The sequence below is a fragment of the Giraffa tippelskirchi genome, chromosome 2 (assembly GCF_054371585.1).
Source record: "Giraffa tippelskirchi isolate mGirTip1 chromosome 2, T2T-mGirTip1v1.2.pri, whole genome shotgun sequence".
Classification (NCBI taxonomy): Eukaryota; Metazoa; Chordata; class Mammalia; order Artiodactyla; family Giraffidae; genus Giraffa; species Giraffa tippelskirchi.
In genome coordinates this window covers 187,628,561-187,651,259 of record NC_137276.1, presented here as the reverse complement: position 1 = coordinate 187,651,259, position 22,699 = coordinate 187,628,561, and the positions used below count along the sequence as shown (strand labels likewise).

Here is a 22,699-nt window from a genome sequence, read left to right as displayed (position 1 = left end):
TTTTCCCATTTGAAAATGAAATTTCAATTCACAGGCTGATAGATGTCAAAGTATCCATTATTGAAAACATAGAAATGACACAAAGATGCCCACTGCCTAAAAATTATGAGATGGATGAAGGCAAACTTACCAAAAAAAGAATGCAAATAAGTAGATCAGGTACACATTTGAGTCAACATGGCTTTAGAGCCTACAAAGAATATTTGTGCAATTTTCATCTTTTGTCAGAAGTAATAATAAATCAGGGTTGTTCAATTACATTACAATTTACTATGTGATAAAAAAGTATGAGGAGGGGAGCAGCCAAGCCATGGTGACCAGATACTGAAGAAGAGAAAAAACAAAGGGTGGGATTAAAATCAGGTAAAACTTGCACTTGTGGTATTATGTGAAGTAAATGGGACTTTATAGGACATTACGGTGAACAAATACCCTTAGACCACTGCCACGTGGAAATGGAGTTCTACATATCAAATAAATTTCTCATTATCCAGAACCCAAGAATCCTGTATGTATACTCAACTATAAAGGTTACATCTGCAAGACTCCAAAGCACCTTCTGAACCAAAAAAAAAAAAAAAAGCTTGAATTCTTTACCATGCGCTCTCTAGTTGTGGTGCACCGGCTCTGGAGCTCACAAGCTCAGTAGTCTGTAGCACACGGGCTTAGTTATTCTGTGCCATGTGGGATCTTTCCAACCCAGGGATCAAACCCTCATCCCCTGCATTGCAAGGTGGATTCTTAACCACTGGACCACCAGGGAAGTCCCAAGGGAAAAGTTCTTTTTAAAAGCTCTTTCAAAATAGTTTGTCCTGTAAGACCAATAGCTCTTTTAGCCCTTTCAGTGTGAACAGCAGAGGATCTTCACCATGGAAACTTCATTCTCCAGTGTTTCTCATTGTGGTTCAATTATGACAAAGGTAAGGCCAAAGTCTTTATTCCTGAACCGAGAAGCTCAGGTCTCACTCTGAGAGTTCAGGAGTTCCTTCCATTAACAGATGTGGAGACGACATTTGTACAGAATCATCAAGAGATTTGTTCTTCAGAAATGTGTCAGAATTCTTCCTTCACTGATTGGCTTCTGGAAACAACAATCCTCCTTCAGCCCCATTCGTGCTTCTCGTAAGTATTCCACAAGGTGGCCAGTTCTACACCCAAATCATGTCCATCTAGACTCTGCTGGCAAGCAGACATTCATTTAAAATGTTGCTTTCTAGGGTTAACTGGGTTAGGGTTAATAAAAACAAATTTTCTTTTTCATCTACAACAAGTAAGTTTAGAATCTTCAACAGAGAAATCTTAGGAAGTTTTACAAATAAAATTAAGCATTAAGTAGTGACAAATGTCCAGAGAAGGCAGTGGCACCCCACTCCAGTACTCCTGCCTGGAGAATCCCATGGACGGAGGAGCCTGGTAGGCTACAGTCCATGGGGTCACTAAGAGTTGGACACGACTGAGCGACTTCACTTTCACTTTTCACTTTCATGCATTGGAGAAGGAAATGGCAAACCACTCCAGTGTTCTTGCCTGGAGAATCCCAGGGACGGCGGAGCCTGGTGGGCTGCCGTCTATGGGGTCGCACAGAGTCGGACATGACTGAAGCGACTTAGCAGCAGCAGTGACAAATGTCACTAATATTTACAATGCTTTAAAGATAGGTATCATTTCCCTTTCAAATGAGCCCAGTAGAAAACGTCCCAGCAGTGGCTTGTACCTACGCTGAACTTTCAGAAAAGCTATTATGTGAGTAGGGAATGAAAGAGAATCCCAGGAAACAGGAAATACCAACCCATATAAACACACACTCATAAAACCTGTGACCCATACATACTTTGCAAAATACCTGGATATCTTCAAGGCTTTCAATAGCTTTGCTGTGGCATGTACTCATTCCAGCTATTTCATTTCTGGTGTCTTTGTAATGAGTGAAATTGGCAGTCATTAAGTTGAGAAAAAAAAAAAATGAACCAAGTATTTTAGCTCATGGTTAACCTATCCTTGGTTAGTAATATCTGGTCATAAAGAAACCAAAATATTTAAGATAACCTTTTACTAACATGAAAATACCTAACATGAAACACACCTCCATCAATAATAGTCTATTTGCATACACAACTTAATATTAGGAATGATAGGGCACTCTCCGTGCCCCCTGCACAGCTACCATTCACAAAGTGCTAGGAAATAAGAGTAAAGCTTCCATTTTCAGTTAAAATTTATATAAGATGTGACTTTTTCCTACCTATAAAGAAAAAAAAAGTTATTTTAATTGCAATGAAAGTCCTGCCATGTTTTATGTAAGTAGGAGTGAATTTAGATACAAGGTATTCATAAAGAAGCAGCCAACCTAAACCATAGGAGGGAGTTAAATGCTGTTTTTGAAATTAAAACACCAGGTTTGCTCAGGACATGGTGAGGTAGCAGCAGCAGAGTCAGGGAACCCATCTGTTCTGACTCAGCCCACCCATCAATCAGCAAAGTATATTCTCAGGACTGTGGTCTTGACCCAACACCCTCTCCTTCCTTGTCCACTTGATTAAATTCATCTTTAGTCTAAGGAGAACCCTCTAAACTTTATACATATGTGTTGGCTGAGACAGCTTTAAAAAATAGGATATTAACATAATTAACAAAATAATGTGGTTTTGATTAACAGGCTTCGGAAACTGAAAACTCTGGTAGAAGCACGAAGTATAGGCCTAACTCTATCCTCCAGCAAAAAGGTTGCTTTTTCTTCAATCGTTTGAATCACAAAAGGCTTAATATTTTAGTTAGGTGAATGTCTGACCATAAACTATGTTAAAACTACTTCAAAAGCTTTTCATTCCACCTGAACTAACATGCTACAAATATTCGGCAATTAAGCTTACTTCCTCCGGTAAGAGTCTCACCTTGTTTTCCTGCTGTGAAACCTGAGGCACAGTTATTAAGAGACAACCTCAGAGACTAAGAAGCAGATAGCAAATGCATACCCAATTCCCAGACCCAGCTTTTTCCTTATAGAAAACTTTCCAGAATTCACAGTTTTGATTCCCATTAAATATAGCTTCCCATCACTTCATAGCAAATAGATGAGGAAACAATGGAGACAGTGACAGACTTTATTTATTTGGGCTCCAAAATCACTGCAGATGGTGACTGCAGCCATGAAATTAAAAGACGCTTGCTCCTTGGAAGAAAAACTATTACCAGCCTAGACAGCATATTAAAAAGCAGAGACATTACTTTGCCAACAAAGGTCTGTCTAGTCAAAGCTATGGTTTTTTCAGTAGTCATGTATGGATGTGAGAGTTGGAATATAAAGAAAAGAAGAGTGCCGAAGAATTAATGCTTTTGAAGTGTGGTGTTGGAGAAGACTCTTGAGAGTCCTTTGGACTGCAAGGAGATCCAACCAGTCCATCCTAAAGGAAATCAGTCCTGAATATTCATTGGAAGGACTGATGCTAAAGCTGAAACTCCAATACTTTGGCCACCTGATGTGAAGAACTGACTCATCTGAAAAGACCATGATGCTGGGAAAGATTGAAGGCGGGAGGAGAAGGGGACGACAGAGGATGAGATGGTTGGATGGCTTCATCGACTCAATCAACATGACTTTGAGTAAACTCCAGGAGTTGGTGATGAATAGGGAGGCCTGGCGTGCTGCAGTCCATGGGGTTGCAAAGAGTCAGACACAACTGAGTGACTGAACTGAACTGAAATACAGCTTTTGGTCTTTGAGGGTATAAATGCCATCACATCTCTGGCCAAATTCTAAAATTTTAAACTAGAAAAAAACTTGAGTCTAAAATTTAATTTTTTAATAGAAAACTCTTCTTTCAACAAAGTTCCAAATCCAGGTTAATTAATATGATGTAATGAGCAATTTCCATCTTCTCTAGGCTTCTAATCAGTTGCAAATATAAGTTTTGATTAAAGCTCTTCCCTGCTATGAAACAAACAAAGAGCAATTAGTTGAAAAAGCTAAAATGTACTGAAATGCACTTTTGTTGAAATGTATTGTCAACCTATATTCCTAAAATTACCAATTCTTTCTTTGTAGGAAAGATGTCCTGTGCTTTGCTAAGTTAAAAAAAAAAAAAATCTAGTCTACAGAGACTATGTAATATTTTTACTGAATTCTAAACCAAGTCCATTAATATTTTCATGAGCTCCAGACTACATGAAAACTGAAAATGTACTGATCACATCCCTAACATTTTTTCAAGGCTGTCTCCCGACTTTGAACAATCCCCTTAGGGTTATAGTGTCTGTGTGAACATTCTTTTGTTTCACTGGATCTTGTTTAATTCCTCTTTGTTATATGATTTTTTTTTCACATATTTTAATGCCAAACAGTTTACCAGAAGAAAGTGAAGCATGTAGTCAATCTGCCTGTCCCTAACTAGGATCTCCTGGTTCTTCTCTTTGGATTTCTTAGCCTAGATAAGATATATTTTTAATTTAGGAAACACAGATGGCTCTGAGGGGCTTATAAAAGGGTCTTAGGAAAGATTAAAAAACACATCAGTCATGTTCTTTCTATTGGATACCACTGAAGTTGTGCCATAGATCATCTACTGGCTGGAGATACAGAGATTAGCAGATATCCTGGACTAAAAGGTAGAATCCTATTAATATTGCTTTGACAGCACTCAAGCAAGGTTTGCAGTAACTCCCATTGGCCAAGTCAGATGTTCAGAGAGTTTTCTTCTTATAGGAGTATCTACCATGCACATGGAACTAGAAAAGCATCTTCTTTAGTTTCCTTTGGTGTCAATCCATCCGTTCCTATCAGAGGAACCATGAGTGAGGGGCTGCCTGTCAGAGAAAGGGGATTTGGAGCAAAGGGGCAGAGGCTCCAACCAGAACCACATGTGTGGTTGATCTTTTATCAGTTTCTTCTATAAGCTGGCATGAATTGCTCTAGTTTTTCTCTTCTAAAAGCCAGGTGCCATTATCTGGCCTGGGTGAGACCCATCCATGAGGAAGTACCTTTGCAAGGGCAGCTGTAGGACCAAATATCAAAACCAAATAACAATCCCACCGACTACACTCAGTTAACGTCTATAAATGGTCTCTTTACAAGGGTATTGTATTTTGGTAACCTACATCTTGTTATGGATCCTGAGATGCAAAGGGAAGACAAAAAAACTATGCACACTTGGTCAAAATGTATGCTGAAAAAAGTAATGGAAAAAGATGTATTGAAAAGTAAGGTGAAGCTGAAAGAAGCAAGAGACTTCAATGAGATCTGCCTCATTCAAAGTATACCTAAAAGTATCTACAGAGATAGAAAAGGAAGTATATGTTAAAATATGTGAGGATTTATGGCTATTCAAACAGGTGACTCTATGTTAATAAGAGAAAATATGACAGAGCGAGGAAGCTCTAGTCCAGAACACAGAGTGTCTTTGTTTTCAATCTTCATTGGCACTTGCTGTCATTGTGATCTTGAGTAAGACTCTCCATTTCTGTGAGGTTTCCTTTCCTCACTCATAAAACTTAAATAAGAAACATTCAACTTGTAGAGGTACTAGAAGGAATAACTGCGGAATCAGAGTGGATGTGGATTAACTGTAAAGAACTCAACAACGCTGGTTGCCAACAAAACCCCTGTCATATGGACAGGAATTATGTATTCACACTCATGGCCCTACTGTAAGGCAAACTGTTTAGAATCTGGGTGTGGGTGCTCTCGTAAATGCTTACATTTGATGTTCTCTGACAAAAGCTGCAAACTCAGGATCCCTGGCATACAGTTCCAAAATTCTCATTCTTTCTTGAATTTCCTTTAAGGGAGGAAGGAAGGAAGCAGAAAAAAAAAAGCCATACATTGCATTAAAAAAACTTCAATGGCCTTTTAAAAAAGAGGTCTAATTTTTATAAGGGACTGTAGCTTTCTGGACGGTACAGGAGAGAGCTATAGAAAACAACAGACTTTTCAAAAAAAAGTGGAAGTTGTGGCTACTACATGAACTGCTCTGAATAACTCAGACGTATATTTCTAAGGAGTAAAGGGAGGAGGGAGACATTTGCTAATAATGATACAGGAATCACTGGGTAGGAAATATGATACAACTCAGAACTATATCCTGGCTACATATCACGTTGACTGGGAGGTGTCATGAGGAAAAAAAACTAATCATGAAATAATTTTCATTCTTTCTTGAAGCCTAAGTATACACACGAACACACACACACACACCCCAGCAGAGCACCAACAGAAAAACCAAGTTTCCTACCTCTCTGGAAAGGTCACTGTTCTCATACATTTGTCTGATCTCTTCCCTGCTCAGACCAGCAATCATCTCTCTGTCTGTGGAGCTGTAGAAGGGCCGCTGAGGGTAGGGGCCCTCATACTGCTCAAGGTCGGCCTCGTAACTTTCAAATACGGGATTGTGCTTCACGGCTCTTTCTACGGATGAGAGGCCATCAGGCTGCCTGCTGGAGCCACAAAAAGAAAAGTATAATTGATTCAGGTTATTTTCTGGATGCTCAACTATTCAGGAGACTATTCACCTGGAGCAAAATTCTTGTTGAGGAAGAAAAAGAGACTAATTGGATACAAATGGGAGGGGAGTGACTGTGGAAAAGATCCAGATCAACCTCAAATATTATTTACCAAGTTGTTATCATTATAATCTCCTCAACTACCTGGTTAGTGCCCTGTGGGGCCTGTACCTTGTCTCTTTAATCTTTATTTGCCCTAAAGTGCCTGGTACCTAATGAATGTTGATGGGGAACTATGTCTGCTGATAGCATTTCATTAATATTAATGGAAATATTAAATTTTAAGGAATATTAAATATTAAGCATTTCACTAAAATTAGTGGGAATAGCATCATTATTCCCAGCATAGAAAAATTAAAAATCAGTATGTAAATACTATTCAGTCATAAAAAGGAACACATTTGAGCCAGTCTTAATGAGGTGGATGAACACAGTGCCTCTTACACAAGAGTGAAGTTAGAAAGAGAAAAACAAATGTTGTACACTAACGAATATATGTGGACTCTAGAAAGATGGTACTGACGAACCTATTTGTAGAGCAGCAGTGGAGACACAGAGGTTGAGAACTGATTTAGGGACATGGCTGGGGGAGAGGGGGAGGAGTGGGTGGTATATATGGAGAGAGTAACATGGAAACACACATTACTGTATGTAAAATAACCAATGGGAATTTGCTGTATGACTCGGGGAACTCAAGCTGGGCTCAGTGACAAACTACAGGGGTAGGATGGAGGTGGGTGGTGGGAGGGATGTTCAAGTGGAAGGAGACATGGGTAGACCTATGGCTGATTCATGTTCATGTTTGGTAGAAACCAACACAATGCTGTAAAGCAATTATCCTTCAATTAAAAGTAAATATAAAATTTTAAAAAATCAGTGTGTAAGCACAGAAAGAAAGTAATAGAAATAAAAACTCATGGGGGAATGGGCTGCAATTAAATTCAATTCAGGTCTACAACTATTTACTGAGCACTGATTATGTGCCTAGGAATTTTCTAGATGCTAACAATACAAAGAATTTGTTTGAATCTCTCTAGAACAAGATTATGGTCCAATGAAAAGTCAGAACCAATAAAAAATATAAGAATGACAACAGAATTATGTTCTGGGTGCTATAGGAAACTAGGAGTGGTGCCTCCTCAGCCAAGCCAGAGGGTGAGCGAAGGTAACCTAGCCTGGAAGCATAGAAGCAAAGTACAGCCTGTGACTGTGATCACATTACACCAAAAGGTCCTTGGATCGCTAGTCTAGCAAGTAGAATAGATTTTATCTCCTCTATTACTGAACCTATACTTAACTAAAATGAGAATCAGTTTCCATTTCTTGTCAGATTCTTACCTAGATGTAAAGTCTGCCTAATTACCACTGGAATGAGCCAAAGGGGAACAAACTAACAGATCTGGTCCTCATACAGGTCTCACCTTAACTCCATCACCCTTTGAACCCCTCCTGCACCATGAAAAAGGCAGTATGGCCCCACTCAAGGATGCCATTCTTTCGTTGTGCAGTGAGATTCATGCATGCCTCTCTGTTTGTTCATTCAACTGGCTAGAAAGTTTTCCATCCACCTCCTGCAGCAAACATCTACTCTTCTGTCCAGTCAAATATCATAACCATCATTAAAACATCTAAGCTGCTCTCCCCTAGGCAAAACAAATTCATTACTCATCTAGGCATTCTAGCAGGTTGTTCAAACTGTTGCTTATGTTTGTTTCCAGACCGACACCCTCTGAGGACAGGCACCATGTCTCTTCTATAGCCCTCTCCCCTTCATTCAGATCCCTTCCAGTACTCAGGACACAGAAAGTATAAAATAAATACATAAAAGGAATATTTTATTCCATCAGAGAACAACTGTCGTTATTTACCTGGAGGGTCTCTCTCTTTCTCTCCTAACATACTGAGCTTGAAGAGCCTTGATGATGAAGAAGACTACAGCAGAAGAAATGAGGACAAGTCCAACCATGGAGGCAATGGTGACGCCGATCACCAAGGGCTCAGACACAAACTCTTCACAGTGCTCACCACGATACCACCAGTTCTCACCCACCCGGCACCTGGAACAAGAAGTGACCGAGCCCCAAATGAAATCACTCTGTTGAAAGTAACAATTAACAGCAGAACATTCGGTGGGACTGAGCACAGGTAGAGAGAGAAATGCTGACCACAGGAATCTTCAGAAAAGAGGTGAGTAAGATTAAAGGCTGTGCATAATGCCTGGCACAGACTAAGGAGGTCCTCGACGACTACTTGTAAAGACTGATAAAAGAATAACTAGACTTACAGAAAGTAGTCTAGTCAACTCTGTTGTTTATGGATAATGAAAAACAGGCCCATTTTCAATAAAGGAAAAAATTGGAGTTAGATCACACAATTCATCAGCAACAGAGCTGGTCTAGAACCCAGGTCTCCAGACTCCTCACATCCTTCCATCACACTGCAGAGATCCTCCAAACTCCAAGGCCACACACTATGCAAAAGCATCCTCAATTCCCAGAGCAGCAATCACTGCTTTATAAAATCATTCATTTCTCTGAAAATCAAGAGACTATTTTTCCTCTTAGTTTTATAGCCAAACTTTACATACAGAAAATCTGAATCATTTCCACCTATTTCCTCTGCTTTTGACATAGAGGCCAACATTTTCCCTTTCGAAATTCACAGATGACAATCTCTTACTGAGGTCCTCCCCCACTGCTTGTTCTCAGCATCCTCTCCTTCATACCTTGTGACTTTGGTTGGATGTGGTGGGGAGGATGTTTGGTTCTGCTCTGTTTAAGTAGAGTGACTGGGGAAGTCTACCTGAATCTGCTCATCTGTCTGGTATATTTTCTCTGACTCTACCTTTAAAAAATAGAAACTAGATACTTAAAATATCACAACTTTAAATACTTGCTATTCTTTATTTTTGAATATTCATTTTGACCAAGAGCAGCCCAAAGCTGTTAAAAACATAATTCAAATAGAACAATAAAACTCCTCTGTTTCAGATACAGTATAAAGAGTTGATTATATATAGAAACCCAATTTGAGCAGCAATTGCCTTGTTATCATCCGTAAGAACCATTACACAAGATCTCCAACTACTCTAAGTACTCCCCAGAAGACACTGCTGCTGCTGCTAAGTCACTTCAGTTGTGTCCGACTCTGTGCGACCCCATAGACGGCAGCCCATCAGGCTCCCTCGTCCCTGGGATTCTCCAGGCAAGAATACTGGAGTGGGTTGCCATTTCCTTCTCCAGTGCATGAAAGGGAAAAGTGAAAGTGAAGTCGCTCAGTTGTGTCCGACTCTTAGCGACCCCATGGACTGTAGCCTACCAGGCTCCTCCGTCCATGGGATTTTCCAGGCAAGAGTACTGGAGTGGGGTGTCATTGCCTTCTCCGACCAGAAGACACTAGGCAATGTTTTTCTCACAGCTTCGTAGGAACATAAGATAAAATAACCCATTGAACTGGGTATAATTCAGCCCTATTAACTGATTCAGTCTTCACATGTGAACTAGATGGTACCCATCTGGTAGCTCAGTTGGGAAAAAAATCTGCCTGCAGTGCAAGAGACCTGGGTTCGATCCCTGTGTCGGAAGAAGAAGGAAATGGAGAAGGAAATGGCAACCACTCCAGTATTCTTGCCTGGAAGAACACGAATCCCATGAACAGAGGAACCTGGCGGGCTACAGTCCATGGGGTCACAGGAGTCGGACATGACTTAGCAACTAAACCACTGCCACATCTATTACCTAGATATAACTTCTATAATAAAAATTGTTGTGATCATCCTAACATCATAGGCACAGATCTCTTTCTTCAGAGGAAGTATCTCTAACCTTGTAAAGTCAAAATCTCTACCTACGACATACCTACAAATGGCCCCATGTCCAGGCATGATGTCACACTTCCCATCATTCAAGCAGAAGTTGGGCTCTAGGTCACAGAGACTCTGACAGGGCAGCTCTTCCACACTCAGGTACCCAGGGTAGCATCTGCACTCTGCCTCTCCACTCCAGGGATTGACCAAACACTCAGAAAATTCATTGCATGCTTGAAACTTGCAAGGGTTGGCTTGATCACCTAAAATGCCAAACAAACCAGAGAATGGTATAAGGAAAGGCAATATATAGGAATTGGGGTATAAGAAGCCCCTCCAATAAGGATCCCCCATCCAAAGTACCATGGGATAATCCCCTTCCTGAATCACTGAAATATATCACCATCCACACCACAAAAAGTTTCTGATTTGCCCTTGATTAATGAGTTTTTGTCAAATTTCTTTGAAATGCAGAGCCAAACTATAGAATCCAGTGACCTGGGCGAACCTTGATCTGTTTTATATAAGAAGCATGTAGACTATTTAAAATCTATGAATTATAGGTCTAAATTAAACAGTTTTCATGTACCATTCATTTCCACCAACCCTATCCTGCTGTCGTGGTCCTCTACTCCGCATGTGAGGCTGCATACCCTACTCCTACCCTCACCTCACTGAGAACATGGGATGGAGAGACAGAATATAGTGAAGAACTGGTGGAAGCCTCAGGGATGAGTACAGCCCCAAAAGAGCTGTCTAAGAACATTTGAGACTTGTGAAAGTTAATATCATAAAAACATATCAGCCCCACACCTCCTCTGGCCATTCTCAACAGTATTTTGGCTATAGTAATTCCATTTTCCATTCATGGGATGAGAGAAAGTGACATTTAAAAAAATTATTTAGGACAAAAACCAGTCAAAAATGGTATAAGAACTGACCATAGATGGGCCTTCCATCCTATCATGGTAAAACTGCACGTTCCTCACTGGTGAATGGCACTCTCTGAATTACAAAAAGGCAAATGGTAACGAAGATACCACAAATAGAAGAAATCACTGGAAATGACCCATGAACTCATCTATATGAAAAAGCGTAAGGTTTAGCTAGAAGATGAAGGGGAGGTTGAAAAACAAAAAGCATAGTCTCTCAGTTTCCAGGTAAATTAATATTGCTTTGAGAATCAATAACTTCCTTGCTGCTGTAAAAATTCAAGACATTTTGCACGAATCTGTGACCTTGGAATTTGTAGGTTCTCTGCAGCTAAACTTTCTTGGCCCTATGTAGGAATGAGAGGGGAGGTATTGGGTTGAATAGTGTCCCCTGAAAATTCATGTCCACCTAGAACCTCGGAATGTGACTTTGTTTGGAAATAGGGTCTTTGCAAATGCAATCAAGTTAAGATGAGGTCATACTGGATTAGGTTACCCAAAGTCCAATACCTGGTGTCCTTATAAAAAGAGGGAAATTTGGACACAAGGACACAGACACACAGGAAAGAAGGCCATATAAAGACAGAAGTAGAGACTAGAGTGATGCATCTACAAGTCAAGGGATGTCAAGGATTGCTGGCAAACACCAGAAGCTAGGAAGAAGCAAGATAGGCTTCTTTCTTAGAACTTTCAGAGGGGGCCATGGCTCTAGCAACATCTTGATTTGCATTTCTAGCCTCAACAACTATGACAGAATAAAGTTCTGCTGTTAGAAGCCACCCAATTTGTAATCTTCTGTTACAGAAGCCCTAAGAAACTAATACAGAGGACCAAAAATAAAATGCTCATAGAACAAAAAGAGTATACAAATGCGCTGACAGATGGCAGTTTCTACAAGGTAACTACACAGCAGGATTCCACTGTGTAGTTCCTAAGTCTTCACATCCTAGTCCTCATATTCATTTTGTTGCTTTGTAATCAGAAAATAATCTAATCCTGGCCTAAGCTGAAATCTTTCCCTGTGAGGGACAGAAGTGTATCCAGGGGGTGGTAAGGATAGTATTGAACATTTCATGCAGGAATGGGAACAATAAAGAACAGAAATGGTAGGACCTAAGCAGAAGAAATCAAGAAGAGATAGCAAGAATACACAGGAGAACTATACTAAAAAGGTCTTAATAAACCAGATAACCACAATGGTGTGGTCACTCATCTAGAGTCGGACACCCTGGAGAGTGAAGTCAAGTGAGCCTTAGGAAGCATTACTACAAAGCTAGTGGAGATGATGGAATTCCAGCTGAGCTTGAGCTATTTCAAATCCTAAAAGATGATGCTATTAAAGTAATGCACTCAATATGCCATCGAATTTGGAAAACTCAGCAGCAGTCACAGGACTGGAAAAGGTCCTTTTTCACTTCAATCCCAAAGAAGGGCAATGTCAAACAATGTTCAAACTACTGTACAACCGCTCTCATTTCACAGGCTAGCAATGTTATGCTCAAAATCGTTCAAGCTAGGATTCAGCAGTACATGAACTGAGAACTTCCAGATGTTCAAGATGGGTTGAGAAAAGGCAGAGGAACCAGAGATCAAATTGTCAACATTTGTTGGATCACAGAGAAAGCAAAAGAGTTTCAGAAAAACATCTACCTCTGCTTCATTGATTATGCTAAAGCTTTTGACTTTGTGGATCAGAACAAACTGGAAAATTTTTAAAGAAACAGGAGTACTAGACAATCTTACCTATCTCCTGAGAAACCTGTATAACCTATATGCAGTTCAAAAGGCAACAGTTAGAACTGGACATGGAACAACAGACTGACTCAAAATTGGGAAAGAGTACAACAAGGCTGTATATTGTTACCTTGTTTATTTAACTTATATGCAGAGCACATCATGTGAAATGCCAGGCTGGATGAATCACAAGTTGGAATCAAGTTTGCCGGGAGAAATGCCAACAATCTTAGATATGCAGATAAAACCACTAATGGCAGAAAGTGAAGAGGAACTAAAGAGCCTCTTGATGAGGATGAAAGATGAGAGTGAAAAAGCTGGCCTAAAACTCAACATTAAAAAACTAAGATCATGGGCTCTGATCCCATCACCTCACGGCAAATAGAAGGGGAAATGTGGAAGCAGTGATAGATTTTATTTTCTTGGGCTCCAAAATCACTGAAGATGGTGACTATGACCATGAAATTAAAAGACACTTGCTCCATGAAAGGAAAGCTATGACAGACCTAGATAGCATATTAAAAAGCAGACATCACTTTGCCAACAAAGGACCATATAGTCAAAGCTATGGTTTGTCCAATTTTCATGTATGAATGTGAGGGGTGGACCATAAAGAAGGCTGAGCACCAAAGAACTGATGCTTTAGAATTGTAATACTAGTGGAAACTCATGAGAGTCCTTTGGGCTGCATGATCAAACCAGTCAATCCTAAAGAAAATCAACCCTAAATATTCACTGGAAGGACTGTTGCTGAAGCTGAAGCTCCAATACTCTGGCCCCCTGATGTGAAGAGCAGAGTCACTGGAGAAGACCCTGATCCTGGGAAAGACTGAAGGCAAAAGGAGAAGTGGGTGGCAGAGGATGAGATGGTTAGATATCATCACCGATTCAATGGACATGAGTTTGAGCAGACTCTGGGAGATAGTGGAGGAGAGAGGAGCCTAATGTTCTGCAGTCCATGGGGTCCCCAACAGTTGGACTTGACATAGCAACTGAACAACAACAACAAAGGATGGTACTGCACAGTCCCTCTTTGTTGATGGAAGTTCAAGAATTTCTGAGACACTGTATGTGAAAATAAATTAAGCAAGAGACAAGTCAATCTTATCTTTGGCCAATCTTGAGATAAAATAATATTTTAATCTGAAACCTTTTGGCTAAAAATGTATGTGTAATAGCAAAATTCTACTTAAAATTTCTAAAACTCTGTGACCATTCTATGGGTGTAGGTGAGTGACTGGGGAAAGGAAAAATAAGAGTCCATAAGGGGAAAAAGATAAATGTTGCCCCTTTTATTTCCAATCATGGAAAGAGACTGAAACCAATATTTTAATCATGCAAATAAGAGATTGGCATTTTAAAGTCTCTTTCTAGTCCTTTGTGCAGATTAAAGGTAGATGTTCAGAATGGATAGCTCTCCATTTGGAAGAATATTTAATGACTTTATGGGAAAACGGAGGGAGACTTGGAGCTACGCTTGAGATAGGAGACAGGGATCTAAATTGTAGAATGAATTACATTCTGGTTTTCCAGGGACAGGCGAAGAGAAGAATTGATGGGTCCCAGAAAATGGGAGTAGAGGAAATATGAAGAAGGTCTGGAAAAATAGCCAGTAATGTAGTAGTTGATTCTGTCCTGGAGGAAAAATTGGCTGTTAAAGGACACTTTTGAAAGGGTGGCTGAGAAATTTTGGGATATTTATACCTAACAGTAATATTTTTTTAACCCATTTTCTGTACTATGACAAAAACTCCTCTATCACCCTCATATCATCAGCAAATATCTGATGGAATCAACTGCCTTGTGTTGAGGGTATTTGGGGAAAATAAAATATGGGACTGTGATCTGTGTTGGATTAACATAAAGAACAACCACAAGGGTCAAGGCAAATGGTGAGATTGGAAACTCAATAGAAGAAACTCAAAGCTGGAGAAAATTAAGAGATAGTTAAATTCCCTGATAATTCCTAGAGATGTTAGGGCATGGAGGGCCTAGGAAGCAGGTTTTACACTGTACATGGTGAGGACGAATGCAAATTCATTTGAATATTAAAGAAAAAGGTGGTTCTATAAACCTGGATGACTTGGAATACATCTGGCACATAAGTTACATACAAAATTGAAGTAAATGTACTTATTTATATACTTCTCTTCAAAAAGAAGTGGGTAGACTTTTGCAAAAGCTTTATAAATCGTCACTGCTTGCATTTATATGGCTAGTCAAATGCTTTTATATATGCTATTTGTTTAATCCTTAGAATAGCCCCATGAAATATTAGCCAAGTAATATTATCCCATTTGCTATATAAAGGAGTAAGGCTCAGAGATAAAACAGCTCATCTAGTATCAGACAAATGATAAATGGCAGAGCAGAGGCAAGAAACTAGACCTTCCAAATTATAATTAATTGCTTCTTCCACTACACCATATGACCACATGGCAAAAAATGTGCAAATGTCCTTAAAGAACTCAAGTGGCAAGAGATGTGGATATAGGGGAATTAGCTAAATCATTTTCCTCACTTTCAATGAATAATGGTCCTTCATGGATTTCAAAGGAAAGAATGTTTGCTTCTTTCCCGGTTAAAGAATAGGGCTGACTTCCAAACCAGTTTGAGAGTAAAATGTACTGGAGAAATTCAAACCCAGACATTCCATCTTACTCCTACTCAAAACCACGCTCCTCTGGTATGCAGAAGGTAAAAAAGAAAAAAGTTTGAGCATCCACCAGTATTCTCTGCATCCAAGTCTTCCAAATAAAAACACTGGTTCATTTCACTCATTCAGAGTATTTTTGAGTACCTTCTATATGCAGAGGTTTTGGCTACAAAGTGACTAATTAAACAAAGTCTCAGTCTGTGTGGATAGTTCCCCTGGGGAAAATAGCTATTAAGTAACTATCTGCATAAATTAACATGATTACAATAGTTATAAATTCTACAGAGGGAAAAGAACCAGTCTAGATTATGGATGAATCAGTGGAAGTCTTGAGGAAGAGACATCTGAACTGAGGCATAAAGGGTAAGCAGAAGTCAGCCAAGAGGGGAAAGAGATTCAGGCAAAGAAGACCGAGTGTGCAAAGGTTTCAAGACAAGAAAAGTTTTGGGAATCAAAGGAACCCAAAACAAGCTAGTCTGAGTAGAACACAGTGAATATAAAAAAGTTCGTTTCACTGGGTGATACTGGGGAAGAAGATAGGAGCCAGGCCTGTGGTTACTGAACCAGGTAGCCACTGGAAGTATTTTAAGCAGGAAAGTGAAATAATCTGATCGATGCTCTAGAAAAGAGTGCCCTGGTTGCTACCTGGAAAATGAATGGGAGGGCATGGGAGGGAGGTAGTAAGGGAAACTCGTCCAAATGAAAGATTATGATGGTTTGGCATAAAGAAGGAGCAGTGAAGGCAGAGAAAAGCACATAGATCTGAGATATCTAGAATTCAGAATCAATGTAAGTTTAATGAGTGACTAAAAGTTAGGGGTGATGGAAACTGAGGTATCAGAGTGACTTTCTAGGTATCTGGTTTCAGTAGCAGAGTGGATATAATTTCCATTTAACAACAGAGACAAGCTGAGAGAAGCAGATTTAGTTGGAAGTTACAAAGATATAGAAAACAAGGGCTCAGTCTTAGCTTAAGGGCTTACTCTAAGCTTGATATACATAGTATATATCCAAGTTGAGATCATCAACTACATAGTTAGATACAGATTCTGGAGCTCAGAAAATAAGCCTGATCTGCATATAAAAATGTACAGAGTTATCGACATTTATATTAGACTTACAATAATGGAAATAGATAAAACAACACAGGAGAATAACACAGAAGGCAAGAGAGTTCACATCTAATGGGCTTCACAACATAGAGGTAGCAAGAACACATTCAACGGATAAGTAAAAGAGAGAAAAAGATGGAGCAGGTAGAAAAGAGAATGGGAGCTAAGTAAAGACAGCATGTGGGACAATCCTTCTGAAAAGAGAATGATACTGACATCCTTGGAAGAGATAATTCAAAATGCAGCAAATTTGCCTGACTTAGTCCTCTTTTACCTGTAAGTATTGACCTTACCCGATTCAGTGTGGAAGAAAATACACAATAATAATAATTAGATTCCACTGAGAAACCATGATTCAATATCATTACCTGATTCCACATCAAGGGAGTATTTATCAATAGCCAAGTTCATGGTTTGGTAGGCAGTAGTGCAAAAGTCTTCCAGAATCACGTAGACAGCATTGGTGACGTTAGGAAGGACAGACCTGGTGAACTTCATTCGGCTATTCACCACAATACTGCCGTTTCTGAAGTTCAGGATCTCTAAATTCTGGAATCCGGTGAGATTTGATTGGAGATAGGGAACCAGCTACAATACATGTAAAGTGGTCAGTTTATTGACAAAGTTTTACATTTTGCTCAATACACCAAAACCAAAGAAAGACGAACCTCTCCACTTTTCCATTTTACATTATTTAAATTATTCATCAACAAAAGTATGAATTGTGAATTATCTGAGTCATGAGGTTATCAGAGTTATTTAGGAAACCCATGGAACTCACAGTTTTAGCCACCAGAGAGTTTATTCTCTGTTTCACTAAAGGATCGTGACAGTGAAAGCATTATAGGTACCTACAAAGCACTGATCTCACAATAAAATGTGAAAATAAATCTTAAACTTGTTTCAATCCTAGAAATTATGGAATAAAAAATTCAGTATCTAAGTTGTCACATCACTGTTATGCCACATTTGTGTTTTCCTTTTTTCGTATCCACCTGTCTCATTGTTTTCCTACGAACCCTAGGCCATTACACTATTTGGAGATGATAGGAAATGAGAGTCCACAGCAGACCACACTTTCCTTGGCTAAGATTTTATGTTGTGGGGAAAGAGGGGTGGTTCATATATGATTATTCACTAATGCCTGTATTTCACTTCTTATGCTTACCAGTTCTAAGAATCTTTGCTCCAGGGCTTTATACTCCAAAGAGTTTTTATTAAACAGATCTTCTGAAAACATCATGTTAGTCACTCTGAGGCTGAAGAAAACCACCACAGCTCCTACGGCTTGGGTATGACTCAAGTCATCACTTCTTGTGGGTTGAGCCACAACAGCCATCTCTGTGGAGTGAATATTTGTAGACATTTCCACATAACTACCAACCATGCCACTTTCCTCAGGGATTAGCTCAGGCTGATAGTAATCTGTGCCTATCTGGTCCAACTCTAATGAAATATCCTGTACACCCATAATGACTTCATCTTCCAGCAGGGTGGAACTTATGGTTGAAGGCAATTTGGTAGACTGTGTCATGGAAGCTTTCAACCAGAGCTTGTCAGTACTCTGTGGTGTACTTGCCAATGTGTCTCTGGACAGTTTCCCTAAAGGAGAAGTTCTTGCCCAAATGACATCTGACTCTGGCACTGTGGTCCTCAGAGGCTGCACATCTGACTTCACTACTGAAATCTTGCTGTCAAACCATTCATGGTTAAGTGACTCTGCAGTCTGCTCCATATCCTCCTTCAGAAAGCGTTCTACTTGATCTGCTTTATCAGTAGAAGCAGAGACTGACACAAATGTCAGCAGAGGAGGTGATTTGGTAACTGAGTAATAATCAATGTCGGGGATCTCTGATGTGTGCTTGGGTAGAACTGGAGAGGCAGATTGAGTTGTGGTCTCTGCAAAGACGGACACAGTAGGTCCACCAAGGGACTCATCTTCTGCAAAGTTTGTGGACCCATCAAAAGGCCCATATTCTGAATGCTCAGGACGTTGATCTGTAGATTTTATTTTGTCATCTATAACTAGTTTCACATCTATACCCTCAGTTAGCAGAAGTGAATCCTCAACTTCAAGCCATGACTTGGACAATGGTTCAGTGCTCTTCTCTAATGAAGTCTCACTCCATGGCCAAGTAATCAGGTCTACACTTTTCCCAGACCCTGAACCCAAACCACTTTCAAACATGAACTCTTTTTCTATAGTTGTGTCTGGCATCCAAGTGCTCACTTCTAATTGGTCTTTGACTTTGGAGGCCAAAGAGTCCATGCCAAACGGTGTAGTTACTTCTTTAGCAAGAAGATCAAATGTGACAGAGGAGACTGGATATGGTGAGGATGGCAAAGATACCCCAGAGTCTTCCATGGATGGCGGTGTTTCTTTTGGCACAGGATAAGTAAATGGACTTGAAGGCAATGGATTAATAGAAAGAAAATCTTCCGACCCTTCAACTTTTGTTAATCCTAAAAACAGAGTTTTCCATTAATCAATCTACAAAGATGCCAAAATATATTCCCAGTCCTAATAAAACCAGCTACCTGTTTTTTCCCATTAGATCATGACAGACAGTTGCTGACTTTTACTTTGCCAAATCCAGCAAACAACAAGAAGGGATGATTATGTTTTTGTGATGTGGTACAATCACTCATGATTATAACCCCCTTCCCTGAGGATAACAAAACATCAGGTACTAAAATAACTCATCTTCAAACACTTTGGGGTTTTTTTTAACCCTGTGAAAACAGAGAACTGCTGGTAGCCATATTGACAACAAAGACTGACTCTAGTAAAATCTTAGGAAGAAAATTCCCTAGGAAATTGAATTCCCATTTCCTGGCTATGTTTATTATCCACCATTCTTCAGGTTTGCCCAATGTTCAAAAACCTGGGCTCATTATTCATATTTTTATTCATCTTCCTCTGTCACCTATACTCGATCCCCGAGTCTCAATGATTTGTCCTCTCCTGCCACAACAGCTAAATCAACTACTTGACTTTCATTTCTTAATCTCTGCTGCAGCTTCCCTAGTTCAGACTTTCCCCTTCTCAAGCCTAATGCAAACTAAAAATCTCTACTGGCCCCAAATTAATCCTATTAAAAGTTACTGGCATAATCTTTCAGGCTGTTTGTTTACCACTAAAATATTTAAGCAAGTAGAGTAGTTCTTAAATAGTAATATAATTTAATTATATATCCTTTAACAGGACCTTCAAAATATCTGTTAGGTGATCTCACCCAAGATATTCATTTCTTATTATTTACCTGTTTGGACTCTCCATTCCAACCCATTAAAGCCAATTGCTCCCTTTCTCACACAACTTTCCCAAGACATTTCCTCTCAGTGAACATGGCCATGCTTTCTTCTAACCCCAGTCTCTTGCTCTCTTCAAAACCTCTATCATCTGAAGCAATAAATCATGAAATGTGATTAAAATTCCTTACCATCTTCTAATGAGTGAGACCCAGAAGTCCTTTCTTCAGAAGCCACAGGCAGGTCAGTCTGAAGCACTGCTGGGGTGACAGAATGAAGAGTCAAGCCGCTAATGTCTAAAACCTCTGGGGAAGAACTGAGGTTCACCTTCGAGGGAAAGGCTAATTTGGGTGTCGACACTAAATCACCCAAAGGGCTTTCTGACCAGAGTTCCCTGCCAGTGGCTGAAGGAAGGCCAGAGCTGGAACCAAATGGAGAAATACTGCTCGTGGTGGACTCATCTGCTGAGGGCCATTCAGCTTGAGGGGTATTATCCTGGAGGGGCAAAAAGAGGCTAAATCACATCACAGATAAAAGAAACACATACAAATGATTTCAAATAATCATCCATCCATCTACATTCCCAGATTTTACAGGGACAAAAGGCAATGTAATATTGGGGAAGGGACGGGGTATGGGCTCTAGAAGCAAACAGATCTATAATTAAATCCCAATTCAACCACTTACTGGTTGGAAAATTTAGAGAAAAATCATGTTTCACTTGAACTTCACCTGAAAAGTGGGAATAGATGACATTTCATCTTTAAAAGATCCCAAACAAAGTGAGTTTGTGGGATAAAACATTGTTTCTCTTGCTTTAGACGGTTCCTTTTCCTCTATCTTATTAGTGCGCTTTAAATACACAGAAGTTACTAATATCTTTAATTTGTTGTCAAAAACCTAAGCACGTTGCCCACAGAGGGAAGAATAATCGGTAATTTTATTCATCACTCTGAAAGGTATTAAAAATTAATTATAGGTCTTTTATTGTCATAAGAAATGCCACCAAGTCAAATGTGGTCTCTTACCTTCAATAAGTAGCCGTATCTGCAAATTATAGCAATACCTGTGAATTACAGTATCACCTTTACTAACATAGTACTAATCATATCTTAAAATTTAGCTGGTGGCTCAGGCAGTAAAGTATCCGCATGCAATACAGGAGACCTGGGTTTGATCCCTGGGTTGGGAAGATCGCCTGGAGAAGGGAATGGCAATCCACTCCACTATTCTTGCTTGGAGAATTCCATGGACAGAGGAGCCTGGCAGACTACAACCCATGGGGTTGTAAAGAGTCAGACATGACTGAGCGACTAAGCACACACTCAGGAATAGAAAAGTGGACAGAAACACAATCCTTGAGCATATTAATTATTTAATCCTGTGAAGATCAGACTACGTAAAAAAGTTTAATGATGATGTTAATAGGTAAAATGGCCATGACATTGGATAGGAGTTTATATATTTCAATCTATGCTGAATAACAAAACCCAAGAAGTGTCATATGCATAGAAGGAATTCATAAAATATTTCCTAGGTGAAAACTGAAAAAGAAAAATAGGAAAGATCAATCATTCTCTACTCTAAATAGCATTAAAATCTCATGCAGAATTTTTAAAGACACCAATGCCCATGCCCCACAGCCCAGAGATCCTAACTTAACTGGTCTAAGGGTGGAACCAAGACATGGTATTACTCTTAAAGGTTCCTTGGTAACGGATAGAACCTCATCACATGCCCATTGTATTATTCCAGCCTGGGTTTCTAAAATATTTCTTTAGCTGTTGAATCATTGTATTTTCTCATTAACTGGAAACTTTAAGAAAATTTCCACAAGCATAAACCTGCCTGAAAACTAGAATTCATGGCATAGCTATGAACAAAGTGAAGTCTATGAAAACTAAGAATAAGAAACTCTGAGTAGAATCCCTTCCCCATTCCTCCAGGAGATTCCTGCCAGAGGTGGTGAACTTTCACTGGCACATACGCTCAAACCTAACATGCTTTTTAAACAAAAGCAAACAATTTTAAGGTAGTTAACTATAGTTTAGTCTATGGCATGAACTAACTCAACCTACTAAGCTACGGAGGGACTCAACCCAGTTACATCACCTAATTAGTCTTTTATGCTTTGCCTACACACTTCCCCTTGTCTCTCCATCAAGGGTCCACATGATGAAGCATTAGATAGCGCACTCCCCCAATCACAAAGGAGGAACAGGAGGCAAGAAATTACTGAGCATGTCCGAATTCATCCCTTCTTCTAGTGACAAATGCACAGTAGATCATTGGGTATACATAGAAATAGTCTCAGTTTCATCTACTATTTCTAAACTAAAAGCACTAAGTCAAGTAACTAATTTTCTTTTGTGGAACTCAGTGACACCAAAACTTCCTTCCCTGTTCACACTCTTTTAATTAGGTCCTATTTTAAGTGGGCCATCCTGTTGATTATTTTTATCTGTCACAACCCTAGCTCCTTCTCTTCCCTGATACCTTCATCACCCCTGCTCCCTTATGAGCTGTCTTCTGTTTGAGTTTGCACGTTTAGAAGCAGAGATCAAAACATAGGAAGAGTGAGAGGTTGGGGTATTTCTTTCCTCTAAGCCTCCATACTGTGTGTTCTGCAGTAGCCATGCCACTCTACAGCTTCAGCTCTTACTGGGCTCTGGCAACTGCATTTCCTCACCCTGCCCTAAAACTCAATGGATGGGAA

General features: G+C 39.7%; 1 protein-coding gene across 15 annotated transcripts in view; it reads right to left on the bottom strand.

The window, feature by feature from the left end:
• The window catches only part of IMPG2 (interphotoreceptor matrix proteoglycan 2), an 87,899-nt gene that overhangs the window by 10,565 nt on the left and 54,635 nt on the right, over positions 1 to 22,699 (bottom strand). For 2 of the 15 annotated variants that reach the window (XR_014077536.1, XR_014077535.1), the window contains exons 12-18: positions 20,175 to 20,478; positions 17,900 to 19,194; positions 17,100 to 17,319; positions 10,350 to 10,560; positions 8,361 to 8,549; positions 6,225 to 6,426; positions 5,692 to 5,771 (exon numbers count right to left, since the gene is read on the bottom strand). Coding sequence is in view for 9 of the 15 variants with exons in the window: in XM_081572378.1 (XP_081428504.1) it covers positions 3,913 to 3,928; positions 5,692 to 5,771; positions 6,225 to 6,426; positions 8,361 to 8,549; positions 10,350 to 10,560; positions 17,100 to 17,319; positions 17,900 to 19,194; positions 20,175 to 20,478 (2,517 nt within the window). In the remaining 6 variants the exon portion in view is untranslated. Of the gene's footprint in view, positions 1 to 3,087; positions 3,929 to 5,691; positions 5,772 to 6,224; positions 6,443 to 8,360; positions 8,550 to 10,349; positions 10,561 to 17,099; positions 17,320 to 17,899; positions 19,195 to 20,174; positions 20,479 to 22,699 lie in introns of those variants that run through there. The other 13 variants (XR_014077538.1, XR_014077539.1, XM_081572378.1 and 10 more) reach the window with 12 other exon arrangements.